This window comes from Macrotis lagotis, chromosome 2, assembly GCF_037893015.1.
Source record: "Macrotis lagotis isolate mMagLag1 chromosome 2, bilby.v1.9.chrom.fasta, whole genome shotgun sequence".
NCBI lineage: Eukaryota > Metazoa > Chordata > Mammalia > Peramelemorphia > Peramelidae > Macrotis > Macrotis lagotis.
This window is the reverse complement of record NC_133659.1, coordinates 167759337-167785668: the sequence shown is the minus strand read 5'-3', so window position 1 is coordinate 167785668 and position 26332 is coordinate 167759337. Positions and strand designations below refer to the sequence as shown.

Genomic DNA, 26332 nt, shown 5'->3' with positions numbered 1-26332 from the left:
CACAGAGTTTATTCTTTATTAGAACACAGTATAAAAGTTCTAAATGAACAAACAGTACAAACTGAGACCACTTCTGTGAATCAAATTCTTGAGATCAAGAGGTTTTTATTCCATAGTACAAAATCAGTGGTTACAAAAAATCCAAGTCCACCTGCACCAAATAATAATTTCCATCTCCCTATGTAGTACTATTGGCAAGGATTAGCCTACTTATTGAAATGAGGGCAAAAAACCCTTAGGGAGGCAGATGAGAATGTGCCAAAAGAATATCAAATAATAGGAACATTCACTCCTATCAGTATAAACCATAGAATCAGTTTTCAACTAAAACCAATGGGTATGGAAAATGATAGGATACAATAATATGGCTAAGTGGTGGAAAAGGAGGTACCACTGGTAATGATCTAATTGTAGCAACAAGATGGTTGGAGGAGGAGTCTGATACTTCCTTGATAGTATGAAGGCGGTAACAGCTCAAGTTCATTTCCAGGGGGTTAAATTATTCCAGTCAGGAACTACAGAATGAGAGGCCCTTCGCTATGCCCATATCACAAAGGCTCCTCAAGCTATATAAGGAATATTAAATAAGTGAACACATTATGTTTGGCTAAACAGCATGTGGCTTTCATGATATTATTATAGGTACATCTTGAAAAGGTGTTCTCAAATTCTCAACTGATATGTGAAGTGCTCCACTTTGTTTTGCAGTGCCATCAAGCAATTACCACTCTGTCCACCTGCAGAGGAAACTTTCAGAGGTGATCATCCATCTCTGGGTGTTTCCGGCCCATCTGTGCACTAGGGGCTTCTATAAGAAGTATTTCTGTGGATTCAATTCACAAACATCTCCAAGAATATTTTCCTTCCAAATTATTATCACTAAAGTTAATTTGAAGTTGAAACTTGATAAGAAAGTGATAGCACATGATCAAGTATCACTTTCTGTACTGAAGGTTTCCTGGAGTTTTATTTCAGTCTAGGAGATAGGTGACTTCATGTGTTCCATGAAAACAGCACTCCACATTCAGATACCTAAGGCAATGGAATTATTTTTCTGGAAAAGTCTTTGAAGGAATTTGATTATTATTTCTGGTTTTATTGGGTGCTATCTTCTTTCTAGCATCCTGAAGAGTAATTTTTCTGTGAAAAAGAAATCGGGAAGCAATTGAAATTAGAGAAAGTCCCTCTTCTACAAGATCCCCCTCCAAATCTGATTAGCCAAACATGCCCTTTTCTTCTTGGGACTCTGAATTGTATCCCACACTTCTCTTTATCTAGTACTCTATTTTGCCTTAGCATTAAAGTGAATCATGTATGCATGTGTTTCTACTGAAAGTATGGCTTCCACAATGGCAAGGACTATGCCCTATTTCTTTCTGCATGTCTTCCAGGACCTAGGCAGGTACCTTACATGGAAATGGCAATTAAGCAATGGTTAGAGTACAGAGATCCAGATTGGGAAGGGAGGAAGCTGGTCCAATCCCCTTGTTTTACCGATGAGGAAACTTTGTCTTGCCGTTCCATGTAGACACATGTCTTAGCACTGCTCACAATTATCTAAGACTTGACTGTTTACAACATTCATAATGCCTTACTTTTAATTATTATGTCATAATTTTAACTTTACAGTATTGTATATAGCACTCTGCTTATAACAAACCTGTCAGGATAGTAGTGCTCAAGTAGCACCCCCCCGCCACCACATTCAGAGACTTGGTGTGATTGCATGGCTGTTGTTCCAACTCTTTTTTTACAGCTTCAGCTGACCGTGTCCTGACATAGTAGCCAGATGCCTGACATACTGTGTAGTCTTATTAATTTAAATTATTACTCTTAATGTTACATGGGAGAAACCAAAAACCAGGTGTCAAAAGATAACAGCATTTCTGAGTGCAGTACAAACCAGATTAAAATATAATTTGGAAATATTAATAAAACATAGATAACATTACATTTAAAAACTAAATCCATAAGAAGTCCATGGAAATTCTTATGGACTGATAGTGGCCTCATTTCTATTTGAATTTGACACCCCTGCCATAAACCATTCCAAATGGCTTTGTAGAATGATCCCTATGTGCTCTTAGATTCATTTAATCCTCTCCAATTAATTCAAGTAAGTGAAGTTTTACTGCATTCTCTTTACTGCATTACTGCACACACTGAACTACTGAACCTAATATGGACAAGTGCCAGGCAGCAAAGAGCAACAGGCCATGTGACTGACTCTGCTCTGAGGTCTTTACTTCCTTACAGTCCTCTTGAGTATTCCTCTTGTGCTGCTGATGTTCCCTGTAATGCCCTGGTCTTGGGTCCTCAGTGAAGTTATCTTAGACTTTTTTGTCACTTAATACTGTAACAACTCTACAGTTTTAAAAATCTGATACTCCTCTGACTTGAATCTTCTTTCCTTTTATTTATTCCACATCTCCTCTTCACCCCATCAGGACATAAATTTCTAGATCCCTTCCCAAATCTCCCTCCATTGTGCCCCTTTGTACACTTCAGCACCACCTTTGAATCCTCCCCTTCATGTCTCCCACTGTCTTCTCTTCCCTCCCTCCCCCTGCCCTCAATGCTCCCCCCACCCCCTAGGAAGTGTGCTCATCTCTTTTTGTCTGGTTTATTCTAAAGGCTCCGAAACCAGTCCAACTTTCTACCTTGCTACTTCCAGGCTCTCTAAGTCATTCTTCACAAAGTCACAAAACTCATCTTGCAAATGTATTTGGTTTGATCATATTCTTCTTTTGCTCTAAGACTGTCAGAGGTTTCCTATTACTTACAGGAACCAATATAAATTCCTGAGTCTCCAGATTTATTTCATTTTACCCCTCTGAATCTACCCTCCAATTAGATAAGTACTTGAGTACCTAGGGAGGCTGCCCCTTTTGGGGGGCAGCTGATGAGCAAGGGAGAGAACACTGCGTCTGGAGTCAAGAAGACTTGAGTTTAAATCCAGCCTCAGACACTTACTAGGGGCCAGAAACCAATAACAACTGTTTGCTTCAGTTTCCTCAACTATAAAGTGGGGATAATGACAGCATTTGTCTCTCAGGATTGTTGTAAGGATCAAATGAGATAACATTTTTGTATAGTGCCTAACACAAAGTACTATATAAATGTTATTATTACTCTTAATTATTTCCTCTTGCCTGCTTCTGCCTACATGGAGAATAATTTCACACAATAAGCTCTTATTTAATTAGAAGCCTCTCCACATCTCTTTTTCTTTAAGGCCTAGTTCAGCTATCACCTTCTCCAGGAATCTTTCCCTAGTCCCTCCTTCTTCTTGATTTGTTTGCCCCCTTTTCAATTTTTCCTATGTACTCATCATATCTCAACTTTACCTGTACAAGAAAGGCACTTAAATACTGAATTGCCCAGTAAGCTACAAAGATTCCCAAATTGAGAATCCTCTATTCTCAAAACCTCCCCAACTTTTCTCCACTCTACTCCCAAATCTAAAATCCTAGGCTAGGCACCTCATTGTTCTTTGTTCATGTATGTCATGTTGACTGGGGCTTACGTGTAACTGGGAAAGAAACTTGCTATATATAATGACCTTTTAATGCACCTGCAAATATGCAAGTTTCCCAGTGAGATTCCCTTCCCCTTTGTCTCATATCTTTCTCAATTCCTTTGGAACTAACTAATGCCTATCCATTCTTAAGAGGTCATCTTGTCCAATCCCCAGACCTCTTTCTTTGAATTTCTATTAGAGCTTATTTTTATTTTGCAAGGCAATGGGGTTAAGTGACTTGCCCAAGGTCACACAGCTAGGTAATTAAGTGTCTGAGGCCACATTTAAACTCAGGTCCTCCTGACTTCAGAGTTGGTGCTCTATCCCACTGCACCACCTAGGTGCCCCTGGAGTTTATTTTTAAAAATTTGGAGACCCCACTATATCATATATCTTTGTATCACCTATGGCTTTTTAAGAAAAGTACTGAGACCACAGTAGAGTTCAATAAATACTTGTTCACTGAATGAAAAAAAGAAGAGTATCTATCCTGTTCTATTTTTATTATATATTGTGGGGTAATGTCAGAAAAATATTGCAACATGGAAATCATGCCTCAAATTGCAAAAGCAAGACTTTGTGACTTTTGGAAAAGTGTTATTGTGTCCATGCTGTGGATGGTAGGTGTTGGGTATTCTGATTGGTGATAATGTCAAATCCCATTTTCAAAAAGTAGAGCGCTAAGGGTACACTACCAAAATACTACAGGGTTTAATCCCTAGGTTATGAAAGATGCTAAATCACTGGAGCAGCTGAGTATATTAAACTTTTTACATTTTAAGATTGTCATACTACCTGATGGATTGGTACAATAGCTATACTAATTATATACTTACTGTTCGCTCTCAGTGTTTTCTAAGAAACATTTTGGGGTTGTATTAATGCTCTCCCTTTCCAATGGTTTCTTAATCATCTTCTTCTTCTGCTTACTGAGAAATACAAAGAGAGGCAAGAATGAGATTAAGTGCAACTGAGCTGAAAATCTGCTTCTGGTCCTACCCCCAAAGCAGTTTTTTCACCTGATGATTAAAACTAAAACTGTTTTAATTGTACAGACTGCCACCCAGCATGAAGAATGAGGTGGTATCCACAAGATGCTGCAGAGTTCAATTAGTTTTAAAAGTTCTAACATGATGAAAATACTACTTCACCCAACTTAATGGAATAAGCACTATATTTGGATCCTATCTTTTGGAGTGGCTTCTGCTTTCCTCAAGCTCAATGAGCTAAAAATTCCCTAAAACAATTAGCCCTATTTGTATTTAGATAGTAAGAAAAAATAATCTCAAATGTAAAATTGCTAGGAATGACTGGGAGGTTGAAAATGTGCAATGATAGTTATAAAGCTTTGTAGACAAACATTTTCATTTTAAAAACTCAAAAAGTTGATAATTTTCCGAGAAAAGATTTCCCAGAATTATAAAGAGAAAGAATTAATTTATTCACTCTGTTGGAAACAAAACTGGATACATTTGTTACACATGATAAGATAGTGGGATTTACCTTGGAAGCTTGTGGAAACTTCTCATGTATTCTGGCACAGGGCATCCTGCCTGCTGTATCACATTCGCAACACTGAAACATAAGCCTATGGTTATAAAGTAGTATTTTATCAAATCACATTATCAAAACTACTGAACAGTCTAACAAACTCTAATGCTAACTTTGTGACTAGGGAGAAGTAGAATTTGAGTGCCCTAGCTTCTTCTAGACCATTTTTTCTAAACTCTACATTAGTCTGCCTTTAATTATGTTGAGGGAACAAAAGAGTCTAAGGGCTTGGATTCTGAAAATTTCTATATGTAAAGACCTCACTAAATTAAGTACTATAAACAAATAGTATTCTGTTGCTTTATTAGAGATGATGATGTAATCCACCATTAGGCTTATTGTATACCAAATAACTGATAATTTTATTTCTCTTGTTAAACCTAAAAATAGAAGCTTGTTTTCAGCACAAAACAAGCCAATATGCCTAATATTTTAACAGCTGAAACAAAGCACAGCTTATTCTTGGTCATATATTATACAAAGATTACACTGTTTTTAACAGAACCCAGAATTTGGTGATTGTGTGAAACAGCATTCATTCCTATAAATAAGCTTGCAAAGCTGTTAAAATGACCTGGGTTCAGTGTCCTACTTAAAATTACTGACCTAATTGTGTGATTAGACAATAATTGATCTGAGCAAAATTTTTAGAACAAATGATACTAAGAAATTCCTGTAAGATAAGAATCTTTGTTTTATTTTTATTTATTTATTTTAAAAAGATTTTGAGTATTACAATTTTCCCCCTAATCCTACTTCCCTCCCCACACCCCCCACAGAAGGCAATTTGTCAGTCTTTACATTGTTTCCATGGTATATATTGATCCAAATTGAATGTGATGAGAGAGAAATCACAACCCCAAGGAAGAAACATAAAGTACAAGAGATAGCAAGATCAGACAAGATATCAGTTTTTTCTCCCTAAATTGAAGGTAATAGGTCCTTGGTCTCTGTTCAAACTCCACAGTTCTTTCTCTGGTTACAGATGGTATTCTCCATTGCAGACAGCCTCAAATTGTCCCTGATGATAAGACTCTTTGCTGCTAAGCTAATTCTGACCATAAGGAATTTTGTCCTATGGTTCCCCAACTGGAAAACTGAAATTAAGTTTTCTTGAAATTCAAGTCATTGATGATACTATCAGGTGGCCTTTTGATTTAAAGAGATGACCCGCAAAGTCACTATGAATATGATCTTGCCAGGAATCACTAAAGGACCACAATGCTGCTAAAGAACACAAATCCTTGGCTTTTAGTGGCCTATGATCAATTGTACTATTCCTGTCTGGTTATGCATAATTTCCTGAAGGCATAAAAGTATTAATGATACAGGATTTTTCCAAGGTTTGGGAATTATGATTAAAGTTTGGGGATACCTGCATTAGTAGTTCCAATGGGCTTTTGTGAGGAAAAGGTTCCACATAAATTTAAGCAAGTATTACCTTCAAGTTTTGTAGAAATTTTCTATCTTTCCCCCTTCTAAATCTTTTCTTTCTTTTATATAGGTTCCCTCTTTCCTCTGCTTTTCACCTTCAAGAAAGTTTTTTTTTTCTTTTATAGCTATCCAGTATTAGTCTTTCTGTGGTAGCAAAACCATAGGACTGAAAGTCAAGAGAGAAAGATTTTCTTCCCAGCTCTGCTTTAATTAGATGTTATGTGACCTGGGGTAAATAGAAATCTAGAGCTCAGTGGGGACAAATAAACAGTGAGGGAGTTGGACAGGGAGAATTCTAATGTCATTTTCAATTCTCAGATTCCAGGTTTTTCTATGACAATAAATTCTTTCCTAAAGGAAAAAAGTCTTTTAATTAAAGATAATGGTTATCTAAAGGGGATGCTATTGTAAGGAGAGCTGCAGTACACAGTAATCAAGAGCTGGACAGGCTCTTGTAATTCTAATGATGATTATGTAGTTTGAAATTATAATAGATCAATGAGAAGTGCTGAACTGTCTCTCCTGACATGAATATCTCCCTAGGGGAGGAAATATTGCAGAATTTTTCTATTCCTAGAATAAAATCAAGCAGATCATTCAGTAATTAGTAAACAGAGTATGGGATCTAGAAATGTCTTTTATAACCAAAAAAAAATACTGAATAAAAATTTGAGAGTGGAAACATCAAAATATTCCCATTAGATATATTTTCCAATCAAAAGGAATTGAACCATATTTCATAGTTTACCTTCGTAATAATGGCTTATCATCTTCAGTGAAGAATGTAATAGCCTTTCCTTTATGTCCTGCTCTTCCAGTTCGACCTAAAAAAATCACAACCAGAAGATTATGGACCAGGTTGTTCCAATTCAGATACAGGAAGAGTCATGATTCATGGATTTCTAAGTCATCAAGAGGTAAGCATGGTCAAAGAGAAGAGAGAACTGATTAAGGTGTGAAGAGAGCATCATGAGAAAAAGGATCCCTTTTTGTTGAAATAAGAAAATAACACTTACCTATTCTGTGGATATATTCCACTGCACTGGTTGGAAAGTCATAGTTGATTATTAAATTCACACCTTTAAAATCAATTCCTCTTGCTAGCAAGGCTGTGCAGATGAGGACCCAGATTTTTCCTGCTCTGAAACTATGGACTGTATTATCTCTCTGGATAACAGGAAAAAAATTAAGTATTAGAGGTCTGCTAACCTCCAAATTCCACTTATGGAATGGAAAAAATGTATTATATTAATTTGATATAAAAACTATCCATTAAAAAATTCAAAGAACTGAAAACACACACACACACACACACACACACACACAGAGCAAGGAAGTGGGGTAAGTGACTTGCCCAAGGCCATACAGCTAGATAATAATTAGTAAGTTTCTGAGGCCGGATTTAAACTCAAACTCAGGTCCTCCTGACTCCAGGGCTGGTGCTCTATTCACTGCACCACCTAACTGCTCCCTTCTATAGAATATATTACTCTCACCTGTTGCTGGGTTCTTTCTGCATGAATTACATCCACATTAATACCTTCATAAATGAGTTCATGGAAGAGTTCTTTAGCTCTTTCAATGGACTGAACAAAAACAAGGACAGGTGGGTGGAAACCCTAAAAGAGAAAAAGGGTAAATCAGCATGTACAGCAATAATTCTAATAAGTTTTACATTTCTTTTGGGGGGAGGGGGGAAAGAAGGACTTGCTCAGGGTCAGTCACACAGCTATTAAGTTTCTGAGGCAACATCTGATCTCATGTCCTCTTTTCTTCAAATCTGGTGCTCTCTCCACTGTGCCACCTAGCTGTTCCGGTTTTACATTTCTTTATAAAAATATAAAATAAATATATTCAGTCATTTTTCAATCATATCTGACTCTTCATGAGCAAAGATACTGGAATGGTTTGCTACATCCTTCTCCACCTCATTTGACAGGTGAGACAGATGAGAAAACTGAGAGTCACAAAGTAGGTATCTGAGGTCAAATGAGACCTCAGAAAGATGAGTCTTCCTTATTTTTTATCCAGGGTGTTCTATCCCATATAGCTGCCCATAATCAAGTATATAATTTGTCAATATTTCACAATGTGAAACTACCACTCCCACACATTTTTAATAATTTAATTTGTAAAATCTTCTTTCACTGTTGCACTTTTCCAACAAATGGTTTATGCCCACTATGCCATCACTTCTTTACCTCAAAACCAAAACCATCCTTTCACCTTTACAGACACCACAATTGTACTATCGCAAGAACAAAGCTATAAGAGACCCAGAAATCACCTTAGACAACAAATATTTTATCTCTAAGTCAGGTGAAAAGAGATGCCAGTCAAAGGCAACTCATACTCATTTATAAAACATTGTGGAGAACTAGGGCAGCTAACAAGGAAAATAACTGCATTAAACAGAAAGCAATAAAAATGGAAACAAGTCTAAAGAAGCTTGTTATGGGATCCAAGTGAAGTACATCCTAATAATAGCACTAATAGAAAAATCGTAAAGAGTACTACAAATAAACACAAATGGAACAAATCTATTTCTTTAAAGATCAATTTGAATTGTCAGTGAAGAGAGATCACATATGGACACTAAAATAAGTTCATAATGTACTATAAGTAGAAAAGGCACTAAAGCTGGGAAAACTGGGCTAGACTAACTAAGCAGAGGAAATTTGTATTGGAAGCAATATAATCTTGAAATCATTTTTCAGGGAAGGTAAAGATACATAAAGAATGGAAGGAAAAACCAGATATCAATACCTTCCTCCCAAATGACAATTAAAAACTCCTAACTGATGTTCTAGTTTCCTATCTTTATGAGAATGGACTATACATATATTAAGAATATCCTTGATAAAAATATGACAAGGAAACAAGAAGATTGTCTTAAATGAGTGTTTACAGCAGATCACATCACTGTAAGAATGCAACAGACTGGAGATTCAGAGACTATAGGATTCTATTGTATATTATATTTTAAAAAGCATGACTTGGTAGAAAAAAAAATACCATGAAAAGGCTCTGTGTCAATAGTCTCTCACTTGAATGTTAAGATCATACAAGATTCCCAGATTAATGTAACCCAGAGAAAATACCATTCAGTCATACTTGGGTTATTGTCAAATGAAGCATCAATGAGGGAAATGGACACCCATCAAAGGTGCTTACTACTTCAAGAGTCTCAGAATAGGGGCTCCCTGTGGATGGTGAGGTCTCTCTGGACTTCTTTTTTTTTTATGATCCTGGTTATTACATTAAATCCCAGAATATTACACTGCTAAGTGACTGTTCTAGTGACTTGCCCAGGATCATATCTAGTAGAAGCAGGATTTGAAATCAGATCTTCCTAATTCCAGTCCTCTATTCATTAAAACATACTGCCTCTCAGATCAATTATCTGGTACAACTGCTATAAACAGCTGGTTGGTTCAGAATTGAACAGGCATTAAAGGGGTAGGCTGGATTTAATTTGGGAAATTATGGGATTGTGAGTGGCCCTACATATTGGGAGCAAAGATGCTGTAGCACATTTTCAAAGATGATCTGTCCTCTGGGTAAGATGCTATAATGAATGGCAAATAAAGGTCCAAGGGAGGAAATCCAAAGAAAATATCTAAATATAAATAAAGGAGATATGGTCACATAACATGAACTAAGCAGAAAAGATGGGACAACTGGAATGTTCTACTGTTACCTCCTAAATGAAAAAGTCAAGAGTGCAACTTTCAGCAGTTGGTTGGCATAAATCTAAGTAAGAGAATGAGCAAAAATCACATAAAATGAGGAGTAGACAGGCCATAATCTATACAGAGGGAGGAAATATTTATAATGATGGGATCAAACAATCATTAAACTATTCAAGGATTGTATGTTTGCAAAATAATTTTCTTACAATAGCCCTCTAAGGAAAAGAGTTCAAGTATCATCTATATGACAGAGAAAAGAAAACTGAGGGACTGTTAAGTTACTTGTTTGTGACTCCAGAGCTACCAACAATCTAAGATGAGATCTGAAACCAAGCTTTCTGACTTCCAACTCTTGGATACCTATAAAATTGGTTCTGTCCCTCAAATAAATTTAGTAAATACTGTACTTAAACTATATTCACCTTCAGAATTTATCTTTCTTAAACATTTTGTGGCATTTGACACTATTGATCATCCACTCCTTCAAACAATATTTGTACAAATGTACTTCCTAGCTTTTCCTTCTGCCTTTCTGAGCACTCTTTTCCTATCTTTTTGGAGTTTGTTTCTTCCTCTAGTGCCGTCCCTGGGGCTACTGGGCACAATCTGATCATAGACTCCCCTATGTTGCTCTTTTTTTGACATACTTTCCCCTATGAACTGATCTTCTCTCATATCAAATAGTCTTATTTGATTCATAGTCATATTCAAATATCACTGCCATATTGTTGATTCTCACACATTTGTCTCTTGGCCCATCTTCTCCTTCTCCCCCAAGATCCAATCCCACACCTTCACCTGAAGACGGGCCCTCTTCATTTGAAAAGTTAACACAAGCCTTGTCCTGATCAGAATCAGATTCTTTCCAAGGTCTGTTCCTGAAACCAAATCTTCTCTCAGTTATCTATATTTGAAATCTATCAGTCAAATTTGATGTTTCCCTCTCTATCCATTAACTTACCAAAACCTTTATTTCTTAATAATAACAAGAGCTAACAATTACAATAACACTGACTCTATATCAAGCTCTGTGCAAAGGGCTTTACCATCATCCTCTCAGTTGATTCGCACAATAACTCTGGCAGGGAGGGGCTCTACATCATCTTCTTTTTACAGCTGGGGCAAATAGTGGTTAAATGACTTACTCAGGGTCATTCAGCTAGAAAGTGTCTCAAATATCTGCTCTGATTCATTCCATTTCACTGAATCAATTAGTTATCATATCTTATAAATTTTTCTTAAGACAGTGTCTCTTATCCAACTAACATCACTCCACGCACTCTATCTTCAATTACCATGGCTGAAATATTGCAGCTTCTAAACTGCTTCTCTCTCCGATACTGTTCATCACAGCCAAACTCATCATTTTTTTCTCAAGTTTTTGCTAGGCAATGGTGTTAAGTGGCTTGCCCAAGGCCACACAGCTAGGTAATTATTAAGTATCTGAGGCCGGATTTGAACTCAGGTCCTCCTGACTCCAGGGCTGGTGCTCTATCTACTGTGCCAACTAGCCGCTCCCAAACTCATCTTTTTATAAAATTCTCATCATATCATTCCCCCTCTCTAAACTCTTTAATTATCTCCCATTTACATAAACTTCTGTCTTTCATTAAGTGAACTTAAGTTCAGCCTCAGCAAACCCTTCTAGTTCAGCCTTCCTCTCTGACTAAACAAGCCTGAGGCAGACCTCTATACACTATGCTGAGCCTCTGCTGTTCTGCTAGGTGAGTCTCTTCCTTGCCTTCTGAGGACATCATTTTCCTGACTATCTCTTTACAAACCCTATTTTCAAAGTGCTTGAACTGGTGCCTTCCCTTCCCTTCCATGTTTCTCCTCTCTTCTGTCCATCCTTTCCAGAACCAGATCAATCCAAGAGTTAACTCAACCACTGTAGTCTGCACTAACTTCCTTCTGTTTTCTTTGAATTTCACAGCACTTCTTGTCTAAATCATTTCTTTGGGGCATATAAGCTAGGTACTGTCCTGTCAGTTTCTTAACTATTGAATGAAGATCTTGTCTCAGTGAAATGCTAAAATCTTGGAAGGTAGGGACTATTTTCCTTTTCTTTGCATTCCCTTCAATGCTAAGTACATAGCAATCATTACTTGTTGAATGACTGGAAATGGAAAGGTCTGCTCAGTGTTTGGACTTGGACTGATATCAGTGTCTGTCTGAGGATTTGAACTTAGGTCCTCCTGATTCCAGGGCTGGTGTTCTATCCACTGTGCCACCCTAGCTGCCCCCCCCCCCCAAATACCTTCTTAATAAGGTCTCTCATGGCTAGAAGTTTGCCTGTCTCAGATCCAACAAACAGGAGTTCTTGTTCCACAGTCTCTGCAGCAGAATTCCTAAAAATAGAAATTGTCTCTCAGGGAATATTATCATGGACTGAAAGAACTCAGAATTTTATTAAACAACTATTTGATGCAAAGTAGATTCTAATGACTACACATCTGCCCCTTGTCCATTCTTGTAATATATCACTAAGGAGACAGAGTATAAAATCAACCTAAATGAAATTTAAAAGGGGAAAACAGAAACAAGCAGATCCCTGATAATGAGTTTCACATACAATGGCCATTCGATTCTTAGCTTAATCATCAAGAAACTAAATTGGTATTAAGGTTCCACATTTTTACACTGAAGGGCTGGGATCACAGAAAAAAAAACACACTGTGATGAATAATGCACAACAAAAGTCTATCTGTTTCTTGCTCTAGCTGTAGAACTCTAGGTCAAGAAACTCCTCTTAAATGTGTTAAAAAAATCTATTAAAAATCTATTAAAATCAGAAAATGTGGCAATAGGGGAATTACCTTGCTCCAATGGAAACAGAAATAACACTGTCCAGGTTGAGCTTACACCACTGTTCCACATCATGTGCAAAGGTTGCACTGAACATAGCTCTCCTGATCTTATGGGATGTGCAAGCCAGAAAAATGAAAGCCAGCTGTTCTCTGAACCCAGTCTTTCCATCTTCAAACAATTTGTCAGATTCATCTACTACCAACCATTCGACACTATAAAATGAGAAAGCAGATTTCTTGGTTAGTGAGCTGAGAGATGAAAGTTTCTTCCTCTATAAAGTGGAGATATTAGACTAGATGATGCCTAAGGTCTCTTTTAGCTATAAATTTATGAACTTATGATTCTTTTGTTTGGGGCACTTCAAGTCCTAAATGTGTTTGTGCTCATTTTAGATGACACTGAAAAAAACAACTCTGAATTTTGACTTTCACCCTTAAGTCTTTGTTGTGTTTGTAATCATCATAATTCCATTTTGTTTTGTCCTGCCGTCTATTCTCTACTTTTCCCAATTGGCCCTAAGTTATAATTCACATATTATCTTGTGTTTTTAATAATGAGACAAGTATTCACAACTGCTACTATGAGAACAAATTAAATATGAGGAAAAATTAGAGTGAACTGTCACAGATTTTATTACTAAATGAGAAGACCTTCATTTTACAAAGAAGGAAACTGAGATCAAGTGACTTTGCCTAAGGACAAACAGGTAGTAAGTGGCAGAGACAGAATTCAAAGGATTATTCTGTCTCCAAACTCAGGATCCTTTCTGCTGCACCACACTGTCCCAAATCAACAGAATACATTCCATTTTGTCATGCAGGGAGGACAGAGAAAGAACAAGATATGATTTAAATCTCAGTTCTGCTACTTTGTCCCTATGTGACCTTGGACAAGACCCCCCCCCCCCCCAACTCAAGTTTCGTCCTCTGGAAAATGACGCAGGTTGTACTTGATAATCTTTAAGGTCTGGTCTAAATTTAGGATCCTTTGAAAAGTAAACCTTTCCTAGCTTTCCTATCTTACGGAAATCTGAGGAAGAGAACAAGTATATGGGGGGGGGGAGAGTGAGTGAACTGTACTGCAGAATCGGTGGCCTTTGCTATGACTAGCTAGTTGGAAAAAATTTGGTAATGGGCTTGATGAGACATTATTTTTATTAACAATAAAAGTAACACCACTACTGACTAAAAGGGAACAGACAGAAAATTTCAAATGGTAGGAGGAATAGCTGAGGATTCGAAGATAACCAAAACAACAAAAAGCACTCATAAACACACTCAGTATACATACTTTTTTAGAACTATTCCTGGAGGATCTTGTTTCAACAAATAAATCAGTCGATTTGGAGTAGTCACAAGAATATCTACAGGAAAAGCAAATAGAATAAGGAGTATTCAACCTCCTCAGACTAGGAAATTTAAACCTGAATTTTCATGAGGAACTTGAGGGGAAAAGAAAACTAAACCCAAAAATGATGAAATTAATGGTTGGCTCAAATTTTAGCACACATTTATTATAATGATTCCCTAGATTCTATAACAAGAAATCCCTAAGTGGAAAGGACAGATTTGGCTGATGCTAGAATCCAGGTCTTTTGATTCCTAATCCAGTGTTGTCTTCTAGGCTTCTTCTGTAAACAACTCAATTGTGTATGTAGGACCTCATTTACTGTTGTCTAATGTGATAATCTCTTAAAAGTAATTATTGGGGTGGCTAGGTGGCACAGTGATAGAACACTGGCCCTGGAGTCAGGACTAAATTCAAATCCGGCCTCAGACACTTAATAATTACCTAGCTGTGTGGCCTTGGGCAAGCCACTTAGCACCATTGCCTTGCAAAAACTAAAAAATAAAAAAAAGTAATTATTAAGGGACATCTAGGTGGAGCAGTGGATAGAGCACTGGCCCCTGAGTCAGGAGGACCTGATTTCAAATCCAACCTCAGACCTTAATAACTACCTAGCTGTGTTACCTTGGATTTGCAAGAGACTTAACTCCACTGCCTTGCAAAAACCAAAAAAAGTAATTACTAAAATCCATTACATACTGCATATCACCTAATGGATATCTTACCAAATTTCTTAGATGATTTAGGCCCAAACTTCTTGGCTGCCACAGCAGCCTTGTGTATCATATGTATTCTGAATCCTGTGCCCTCAGAGATTTTTATTAACTCTCGATGAGTCTGAAATAGACAAAGGTAACGCTGAGTCTCTAAAATAAACAATTATTCCATCAATCATATTTTTGTGAATACCTTGGACTAAACCTCTATTAAGTATACAGATTAGTCAGGATTCTTAGTATTTGGGAATTCTAAAGTTCAATAAGGGAAAAAAGTCCATTCCTTCAAGAACAGTTACTAAAGATACAGTACATCTGCAAACATCTGTGTGGTGCAGGGCAATTCCTAGACTGGAGCAATTTGAGCAAATACTTTACTTAAACATCAAATGCAAATGGATTTCCTATACAAATTTTGTTTTTTTTCAAAATGAAGCAAAAAATTCACTCTGGGGTGTAAATTTAAAGGTGAGTTACTTTAACATTATGAGAAGTCCTTTACCTCAAAGAATCTTGAAAACCTAGTAGAACCTAGCAATAGGAAGAATGATACAGAGAGTAAAAATTTGTTTTCATGCACTGTGAGTTACTCATATAGAACAGGAGGCCCTTAAAAGTTCAGAGAACACTAAACTTTGCAAACTCTAACTAGCTTGTGTGCCTTGGTTAGTCTCTTCCCCTCTCTGGCCTTCAGTTTCCTTCTCTGTAGAATGAGGAAGCTGGATGAGATGAATAATCAAACACACTTGCTCTCATAAGTTTTCTATTTCCCCAAAGTAAGGACACTGAGACAGTGGCCCAAGATGTAGTCATCTAATAAGAAAGTCCTACCTGGCTGGCAAGTTCTCGTGTGGGTGATATGATCAGTGCTCTGAAGCCTTTATTTGTGGGTTGTTTCAGCTGCATTAAAATAGGAATGCTAAAAGCCAGGGTCTTTCCAGATCCTGTAGGAGCAGAAGCCAGTAGTTCACGACCCTAAAGACAAGAAAATACATTGAGTAATATGAAAACCAGAAAAAAAATTTGTCCATTTCTTTAAACTAAAAGAACAAGTTGAAATACCACTTCAATGTCATGAAGAGATCCCTTTCTTTACTAAGCTCAAAGAAGTTCACAGGTGATGGTGGTGGTAATAATGAGAACAGCAGCATTTATATAGAACCTATTATGTGCCTGGCACTATGCGTTACAAATATTATCTAATTATGATCGTCACAACAACCCTGGGAGAGAGGTGCTATTATTATTGTTTCCATTTTACAGTTGTGGAAACTGAGGCAAACAGAGGTAGGTGATTTGCCCAGGGTCACCAAGCAAGCATCATAGGATATGCAGTGAGGTCTTCCTGACTTGAGGCCCAGCATTCTATTCACTGTGCCATCGAGTTACCTGGTATTGCGGTTGTCTAGTATCTCTCTTTGCACTGTACTGTGTTATAATTATTTGTATAAATGCTAAATTGAAATTCCTTGAGTTCAGGGCTACATTTTATCCATCTCTAAAATCCCCTGATTGACTAACAAAGTTTCTTTGTATATAGAAGGCATTCAATAAATCTACTGAATTGAGTAAAAGCTGATCTTCAGATTCTGGTCAAATATTAACAAATTTACATGGAAATAAAACTAAAATTGTAGGTAACACTTTCAATTCAAGATTTTTGAAATGTTGTATAGCGAACCTCAATATCTCTTCTCCAACCTCGTATCTTCTTATACAGTTTGCTTCATCTTGGTACCATTAGACTGTCATGAAAATCTGTATTTTCACTTATTGGTTTAAGGCCATTTCTGGTCCCTCAAAATATATAGCACCTAGTATAATTTATTTTTGGTTAAATAAGAAACGAAGAGAGAGTTTCTAGTAAAACCTCACTGTTAAAGTCAACTTTTATTAATGGGATGGAAAGAGAGGAGAGATAACCGAAATAAATATAATCTATATATCTCAATATGTCCAGATTTTCCTATAGAAAAGTGGTAGAACTGACTTTTTACTCACCACCTGGTGGAGAATTTAATATGTAAAGAGAGAAGCAAAAATCAGGAGGCAAAAGGAAAAGAGAAAAGGATCTGGGCCCAAGTATAATGAATTCAGAGATGGCTACATGTAATTTTCATAAAGTTCTTGCAAATTTTAATACTTAATAATTTGAGCTGAATAGAAATAATCTTTAAGTACATTTTAAAAACACATTTGTTAAGACAACACTATAAGAATTATACAAAATAATCTCTATCAATCTCTTGCAGACCATTTTACTCATTTGATCTTCATAGCATTGCTGGCAGGCAGGTGCCATTATTCTCCCCATATTTTAGACAAGGAAACTAAAGCTTTTGAGGTGAAGTAATCTGCCCAGGTCACACAGCTAGTTAATAGTCCAAAGCAGGATTTTAAAATCAGGTCTTTCTGATTCCAAACTCAAAACTCAATAGATCCCCATGCCATCTGATTCCATGAAAGCAAAAAAAGTTTACATGGACTTGAAGGGAAACGATATCCCATGGCTAAATCCAAATTATCCATAAGAATAAAATTAGCTTTTGTTGTTGTTGTTAACTTTCCATTACCAAAAATCTGTAGAAAGCTGTAAAAAGCTTTAGTTTTTAATAATTAAACAATCAAAAGTTAAGAAACTTTTATGATGAACCTGTGCTTCTGGAAGGTATTCTGAGAGAATGGATATAATAATGAGTCTTAAAGTAAAACAAGCAAAAATATTTTAGCTGGTATAGCTAACTACAGATTTCAAGAACAAGAAAGAAAAAGTTTAAGATTCCCAATTCTGAGCACTGTTGCACCTAGCCTGAGTTGTGCAGTCAGTAAGTCCAGATAATCAAACTCACATGAAGCATGACAGGAATTGCTTGCATTTGGATCGGCGTGGGGCTCGGGAAACCTGCATCTAAGATATTCTGGAGTAGTCGAGACTGGATCTTATATTCTTGGTCCAGCTGCTGAAATGTAGCAATGGGATCTGGAAGATCAGTTCCTTGAATGTGAATTTTATGTTTGTTTCGGAAATGGTTTATCTGAAAAATGAAGACAAATGGTCTTTATGAACATCAGTCAAGGATATTTTTTAGATGCAAAACACCTGGAGGGATACTCACTATGAATGAATTGCTACTGAAGATCAGAGCACATTAAAAGTGAGAATAACTGAGGTGCTATAGCAAATATGTTAAACCCTATAAAAATAGGAGATACACTTTGAAGTCTTTCTTAGAAGCCAGAGATCACCTGACCATGTTTTCCTGTTACTAACCTTTTCATATTTTACAATCTCAAAATATAAACTCCTAGAGGAAAAGTTTAGATCAATCAATCAATGAAGTATGAAATACATACCAGCTGCTGTGACTGACAAATGATACAAATATAAAACTGAAATAGCTCACATTCAACCAGTGGTATATAACATGCTCACTTGTTGAAGGATCAGTATACTATGATCCAATGGAGAAGTGACACCTCTTGAGGAATATAGTCTTTGAGTTGAGGCTGACAGGGGTTAGGGGTTCCAAGGTAGAGGGACAGATACATCACAGGCAGGGGAACAGAATGGAAATAAAGATTTAAATGGCAAATAAATTTTTTTGTTTTTATTCTAGAAACAATGGGGAACCACTGGAGTTTTTTAAGAAAAGGAGTGGGTCTATCAGACCTATGATTTAGGAATATTGATTTGGCAGGTAGGTGGAAGGTGCATTTTTAAGGGGGACATATCAGACACAGAAGACCAATTAGGAAACTACTGTCAAAATTAAGGTGAGAGATGATGAAGGCCTGAATCACTTTGGTGTGATGAGAAGAGTTATATACATTACAAGGTTTGAAGATGTAGACAGACAAGAATTGGCAATTCACTAACTATGGGGAGAAGGAGGAGAATGAATAACTCCTAGATCTTGAACCTGAATGGCTGGAAGAATGGTCGTATCCCTGACTGAAATAGGAAAATTAGGAGGAGAGAATGAACAAAGGGAGAAGGAGACAATTGAATGTTTGGAATGGGAGTTCAGGAAATGAAGACTGGATATTTTTATTTGGGAGTAGTATGAATAGAAATGATAATTGAATTCATGAGGTCTAATGAGAACACTTAAAAAGAATAGCTCAAAAAGAGGAGAAGGCCCAAGATATAGCATCCATATATGGAGGAGGGTGATGGATGATGAATTTGCAAAGAAGATTACCAGGGGATCAGTTAGATGGTGCAGTGGATAGAACATTGGTCCTAGAGTCAGAAGGACCTGAGTTCAAATGCAGTCTTCAGACACTTAATACTTACATAGCTGTGTGACCTTGGGCAAGTTATTCAACACCACTGCCTTGCAAAAACCAAAGATTAACAGATAGAAAGAATGGTGTCACAAAAGTCCAGGGAAGGGAAAGTATCCAGAAGGGAATGGTCAAATACTACTGAGAGGTCTAGGATGGGGAAAAGGGCACTGGATTTATCATTGGTGAGCTTTCAGAGAGCAGTGAAGACAATTCAAGAACTACTATGAAGTTTGGTGCTTCTAATTCAGCCTCTGTTCTATCCCCTAGTCCAGAGTAACACCAATCCTGGTTTCTGGGCCAATGAGGCAGGATTTCTTGGGAGATTCTACCCTTGAGGACCTATAGGTTAATTCTAGAAACAAATCAATCCCTCTACTTTTCTCATTTCAAACTGGTCCTCACAAACCTGGAAAGCACAGGCAGCAAAGTGGTTGTCCCACAAACCCATCCACAGAGGAAGGCAACTTTTTTTCTTCTTCTATTTGTAATTTCTCTCTTCCCCTTTTCCTCTTCCTCATCTTGTTCCTCCCCCTACTTAAAAACTGGTAGTTTAAGGAATAGGTGAAATGAGCAAGTTCCCGAACCTCATTGTCCTGTCAAAAATAGCCCCTCTGAATACATTGAATTATTCAGGAAGTTAACCATCTTGTTGACTTCACTGTAGGATCACAGCTTCTAGTGATGAAATAGAGTTCAACCTTTAACAATGTAGGTGTGCTACACTGCTGCGCAATAACCAGGTCAGAGCAGAGTGCTGGGGGTAGTGGGTTGTTTTTTTTGGGGGGGGGGGGAGAAGGCTCTATTCTGAGACAGACCAGTCACCTGCTGTGTAATCAACCAATAAGCATTAAGTATCTATTACGTGTCAGTCACAGTTCTTGTCTTAAGGAGTTTCCATCCTTTTGAATATATAGAGGCATAGATGAATTGACATAAAGATTTCTCTTAAGTCATAAGCGGTTGGAAAGCTGAGAAAGGGCTCCCTGGAATATAGGATGTGAGTCTTCTGGGGGGCAGCCAGTGCAAAGGCCTCAAGAGCAGTGAGAACATGGAGTTCAGTAAAGGTGGCATCATAAAATAAGACTAGAAGAGCCACAAATGTCAAACATTGTGATCCTGGAAGCAACAAGAAGAGGCCATGAGAATCTATTGAGTAGGCAAGTGACATGACCAGATCTGAGATTTGAGAAAATGTCCTTTAGCAGCTGCAGGGAGGACTGATATGAGCAGGAAGATAAGAGCAGAGACAATTAGAAAACTCTTGTAATTGTCCAGGCAATAGCTGACAGGGATAAAATAAGGTGGTGCCAATGTGAGGGAGCAAAGGGAACAAACAAATGCAAGAGACTTCAGGGAGGTAAAAATAGGATTTGGTAACTAATGGGATGTGTACAGAATGGGCAGTGGTGGGTTCTAAGTTATCAGAAGACATGTCTATTGGCATCTTGAAGACAAAAAACTTGTAGGGGGCTACATGATCTACTGATAAGGACATGGAATTTATAGTCAAAAGGAGATGGATGTGAATCTTGTTTCTGCTAATATTACTTATATGACCCTGTCTTCAATGGTCTGGACCTCAGTTTATCAATAAAGTGACACCTTTGTGGTACAATGTTGGTTTCAAATCTCAATTCTGATAAGTACCACTAGTGTGATTCTGACCAAAATGTTTAACCTCCCCGGGCCTCATTTCTCCATCTTTAAAAGTGAGGAGAGTGGACTAGAGGCCTCTGAAGTCTACCTCCTATGATGACATCTAAGATACCTTCAATACTAAATCTATAATTTCCACATTTTAACATTCTAAATTCAACTTCACCCCCTCAGAAATTCAAGACCCCCCCCCCAAATGATCCAACCAAGTCAAATAGAGAGGAAACAAAAAAAGCAACATGAAATTAAGGGAAGATTCTAACTGTTTTTGTTTTAAGAAATTAAAATTAGTCTAACCTTTTGCTTTAGGAGTTGGTCCATTTTTTCTGCAGTTATTTTATTTTCTTCCTTTCCTTTTTTATGTTTAATTTTAGCTTCCAGTGAGGACATCCATAGTATAGTCTCTTCTTCCTTGTTGGAACTGACTGAAACAGTTTCTAAGGTTCAAAAGAAAGTTAAAAAAATAAAAAGATCTTGAGCAAAGCATTCATTTTTCCTAGATATTAAAATTTCATGTCTATAAGATTTGAAAGAAAAACAATTTCCTCTTTAGTTTATGGATATAATAGATGTTCATTTTAGTGTGGTGGTCTTTCATTTTTTGGGCCCCTTTGGACCAGTCTGGTAAAGCTTATGGGCCCCTTCCTAGAATTAATACTTTTAAATAACTTAAGACAGGTAAATTTCAGTTAGAGATTGATTATAAAATAAAGATATAACTTTTTTCCTACTTAAGTTTGTGGTCACCCTGAAGACTGTAGTTTCACTAGGGATTTTGGATCCTATGATAAGCTTTATTGCACAGAAAATAATACTAACCATCAACTTGTTTTTTCTTCTTCATGTTCCTTTTCTTCTTCCTTTCATTTCTGTTATCCTCCTCACTTTCAGCTTTTTGCTGTAGTTTCTTCCCTCCCTTGGATAAGGTATTATCCAATGTTGCATTTTCAGTCAGGGTAGGTTTCTTGCTTCCAAAGAAGTTCAGTTCCTCTAATACCTCTGAAGAATCAAAGTCAAATTTCCTTTTTCCTAGCTGAGAACCAAATGATTTGAAATGAAATTGATTTATTGACTCCCCCCCCCCATCCCCATCAGAATTGTCGGCAGTGACACATGAATTCAGTATCAACACCAAGTATCTGAGTGCCTAAGTATATGCAGAAGGCGAACAGATATTGAACTGAAAATTAAGACGTGAACATTTTTTTTTTTTGGTTTTGAGGATGAGTGTAAGTAAGTCCCTACTCAAAACTTTCAAGGGCTCACCCAATTTTCTATAACTGTGTCAAATGTTCCCTAAAGGGTTGTGTCAGTCCAATCCTTAGTCATTATCCCTGTGACTTCTAAACCAAAACACCTCTCTCAACCCATAACTGGCATGTTACGCTCCCCCCCCCATTAAAAAGTAAACTCCTGGAGGACTGAAGCTGTCTTTTTTTGTATCTATATTTCCAGCACAATGTCCAGAGTTTGGCACATAATACTTAATAGTAAGTACTTTCCATTCATTCATTCTACTCATTTGGATCAAGCATGTTACCTTGTACTTCTAATCTTTTTTTTTCACGTGTATACCCTTTTTTTCCCCCTAAATTACATTGCAATTCTCTTCAAGGAATGGATTCATTCATCAGTCATTGCTTTCGAGTATAAATCACTTTTTCCTAGCTCAAAGAGAGAAGTTTGCTGGGGTGTCAAGAAAACAGACACCAAAGGGGTGAGGTTCAAAGACGAGGAAAGGAAGCTTGGGTTGGAAGAGGCTTGAGAGACCCTCCGAATCCAAGCCCCCTTTCCCACATCTCTCCAGCACTCCTGTGGCAGGGAACTTACTCCTTGGTCTATGAAACGCCAGTCCCACGGTCGGCCCTATTTCGGACCATTCCTTCTCTCTAAAACACGTGTTAGACCTCTGGACAGGCTGGCCGCCCTTCTGAGGATACGCCACATGCTCCCTTCCGAAAACCTAGAGGTCCCCTCTTGGGCGTATTATTATGTGATTAATTAGAAAACGATTAAGTGCAGATGGAGGGGATGCAGGGGGGTGGTGCCGGGCTGTGGGCTCTGGGGGCCGCGAGCTGCCCGGGTGGAACCCACAACTCCTGCCGGTCGGCGCTGACCAAGGGGACGCACGTGTTCAGTCAGGTTCCGCCTCATCCCCGCTCCCTTCTCCGCCCTCACCTGGAAACGGGTCGCGTCCGCCGGGAAGCGCCTCAGGTCGAACTTGGCTCCGGCACCGAGGCGACGGAACAGATCGTGAGCGTCCATGTTTACCCGGCAGGCCCCGGAAGCGGGACGCATGCGCATCACTGCCCCGCTAAGTGCGGGAGTAGGAGGCGGAGAGGAAGAAACTGAAAGAGGGCGGAAGTGACGAACAATGGCGGAAGTAACAACGATTCCGCGCTACCTTGGAAGCACAACGTCCCATTAAGGGTTTGTAGATTTAAAACCTAACTAAATTAAAATTAATTGAATTACAATTAATCCATTTTCACTCTGTTTTTTTAATTATAAAGATTTTATTTATTTTGAGTTGAACAATTTTCCCCCTAATCTTACTTCCCTCCCCCCACCCCCTACAGAACGCAATTTGTCAGTCTTTACATTGTTTCCATGGTATACATTGATCCAAATTGAGTGTGATGAGAGAGAGAAATCATATCCTTAAGGAAGAGACAAAAAGTCTAAGAGCTAACAAGATCAGACAATAAGATATCAGTTTTTTTTCCCCTAAATTAAAGGTAATAGTCCTTGGTCTTTGTTCAAACTCCACTGTTCTTTCTCTGGATACAGATGGTATTCTCCATCGCGCAAAGAGCCCCAAATTGTCCCTGATTGTTGCACTGATGAGCAAGTCCATCAAGGCTGATCATCACCCCCATGTTGCTGTTAGGGTGTACAGTGTTTTTCTGGTTCTGTTCATCTCACCCAGCATCAGTTCATGCAAATTCCTCCAGGCTTCCCTGAATTCCCATCCCTCCTGGTTTCTAATAGAACAATAGTGTTCCATGACATACATATACCACAGTTTGCTAAACTATTCCCCAATTGAAGGACATTTACTTGATTTCCAATTCTTTGCCACCACAATCTTTGTTTTTTTAAAGACTCCACAAAGGGTTGATTCTTTCTGTTTTATGGGTCAAGTAACCTTGTGTGAGCATTTTACCAGGCTTCCAAGAAGTTATTGCAGTTTAAAAAATAAAAAAAGCTCTTAAGAAGCCATTATTAAAAAATTTTTTTTCAGTCAATGAAAATACACCTCCCCCCACCTCTCTTTCATTCCTTGAGAAAGAAAATAAAAACAAAATAAAACCCCTCTTACAATTATGTATCAAGCAAACCATCCTTCTTTTGCATATTTCCAAAAGAAGCATGTCTAAATCTGCACTCTGAGTACATTATCTCTCTGTCAGGGTATTTTTCATCATAAGTTTTTTGGAATCTGGTGATTCATCCCATTAATCAGAGTTCCAAAGCCTTTAAATGTTGTTTGTATTTACAATATAATTATAGTATAAATTATTTTCATGGTTCTGTTCTCTCTGCATCAGTTCATACAAATCTCAGATTTCTTTAAAACCATCCCCTTCATCATTTATTATGGCACAATAGGATTCCAATGCATTCATGTGCAATATTGTTTGATCATTCCCCAGCTGATGAACATGTCTTCGATTTTCAAATTTTTGTTACTTCAATGTTACTACAAATATTTAGGACAAATGGTACTTTAATTCTTCGAAGTTTTGGGGGTAAGGATATAATATTAATTCACAGGATAAAAAGAATAATTTTCATTACTTAAAATTAAAAGTTTTTGTGCTTACACAAACAAAACAGCTAAAATTAAAAGAATAAGAGAAAATTGGAGAATAAATGAAATAAATCTTTGTAGCAAGTTTCTTTGATAAAGGTCTTATTTCTCAAATACATAGAGAACTAAGACAGATTTATAAGACTAAGAGTCATTCTCTGATCAATAAATGTTCAAAGTATATGTATGACTAGGTAATTTTCAGAGAAGAAATCAAAGCTATCAACAGCCATAGGAAAAAGTGCTCAAAGTAACTAAAATTAGGGGGGTGGCTAGGTGGCGCAGTGGATAGAGCACCAGCCTTGGAGTCAGGAGTACCTGGGTTCAAATGTGACCTCAGGCACTTAATAATTACCTAGCCATGTGGCCTTGGGCAAGCCACTTAGCCCCATTGCCTTGAACAATCTAAAAAAAAAAAACAACTAAAATTAGAGAAATTCAAAATAAAACCACTCTGAGGAATCAACTCATACTTACCAGATTGGCTAAGATGATGAAAAAGGAAGATGACAAATGCTGGAGAGGGTGTGGAAAAATATACTAATTCAGTTTTAGTAGAGCTGTGAACTAATCCAACCACTTTGGAAGCGTTATGAAACTTTGTCCAAATGGCTATTAAACTGTGTATACCCTTTGACTCTGTTATACTGGTATTAGAGCTATAATGATGCTAGGGAAAGATGAAGAGAATTGTGAATGTAGAAATTGGGTGGAGATGTAAATTGACTACCATCTACTCTTGAGAAGTAAATTAACTAGAATTAGAGAATTATGATTGTAATAGAAACAATTGTAATCTTAAAGGCTGCTCAAAATGGGTGGAAACCCCCATTCTTTATGTACCATTGATTCATTATTTAATATAAAATATGTATTTTGATTTCCTTAGGTTTTACCCTCAACCTAATTCCAGGCCCAATATAGGGGAAGGGAGTTCACCTTTTGCCCTCTGGATGAGAAGCAAGACATAACCTGAATTGGACACCAGCTCAGGGCCACAGTCTAGTCTTCTCTACCAACCTGTGATCCAGCCAATGCTGGTTGGCTGTTCTTTGAGGTCTGTCTGTCTGTCTCTCTCTCTCTCTCTCTCTCTCTCTCTCTCTCTCTCTCTCTCTCTCTTTCTCTCTCTCCTCTCCCCCCCCCATTCCTTTTATGTATTGTAACTTCTTTTAATAAAGTTTTGTTTTATTTCCACCTCCCCCCCCCCCAGTCTGAATAATGATTCCTCATAGGCAGAACTGAACTCAAGTAGCCAGCTGCTACAATATCACAAGAAAATCAAAGAAAGGAAAAGTATTCTCAAGTGCAAAAATATTCCTAAAAGGTCCTTTGGTGGAGGTGATAAAATTGAAAGGTGAGGAAATGACCATTAATTGCAGAATGGCTGAACAAATTGTGATATACAAATGTAATGGAGTACTATTATTTTTTAATTAATTTTTATTTGTTTCCCAATTATATACAATAGCCATTTTTTTTGTAAGGCTTTTTTTTAGGGTTTTTT

General features: G+C 37.5%; 1 protein-coding gene across 2 annotated transcripts; it reads right to left on the bottom strand.

Moving 5' to 3' along the window:
- Positions 1–71: 71 nt before the first annotated feature.
- On the bottom strand, positions 72–23323 carry DDX52 (DExD-box helicase 52). Of its 2 annotated transcripts, none has more exons than XM_074223487.1 (15): positions 23193–23323; positions 21834–22047; positions 21312–21451; positions 17918–18103; positions 15900–16043; positions 15078–15189; positions 14296–14368; positions 13014–13217; positions 12455–12545; positions 8002–8124; positions 7522–7672; positions 7254–7329; positions 5024–5095; positions 4357–4449; positions 72–1140 (listed from the first exon to the last, which is right to left on the bottom strand). In XM_074223487.1, exons 1-15 carry the CDS (start codon positions 23316–23318, stop codon positions 1047–1049), a joined length of 1899 nt encoding a protein of 632 aa, XP_074079588.1. In that variant the 5' UTR covers positions 23319–23323; the 3' UTR covers positions 72–1046. The 2 variants fall into 2 exon arrangements, with proteins under 2 accessions (XP_074079588.1, XP_074079589.1); XM_074223488.1 differs by having other exon boundaries at positions 21834–22013; positions 23193–23299.
- Between the last annotated feature and the right edge of the window lie 3009 nt (positions 23324–26332).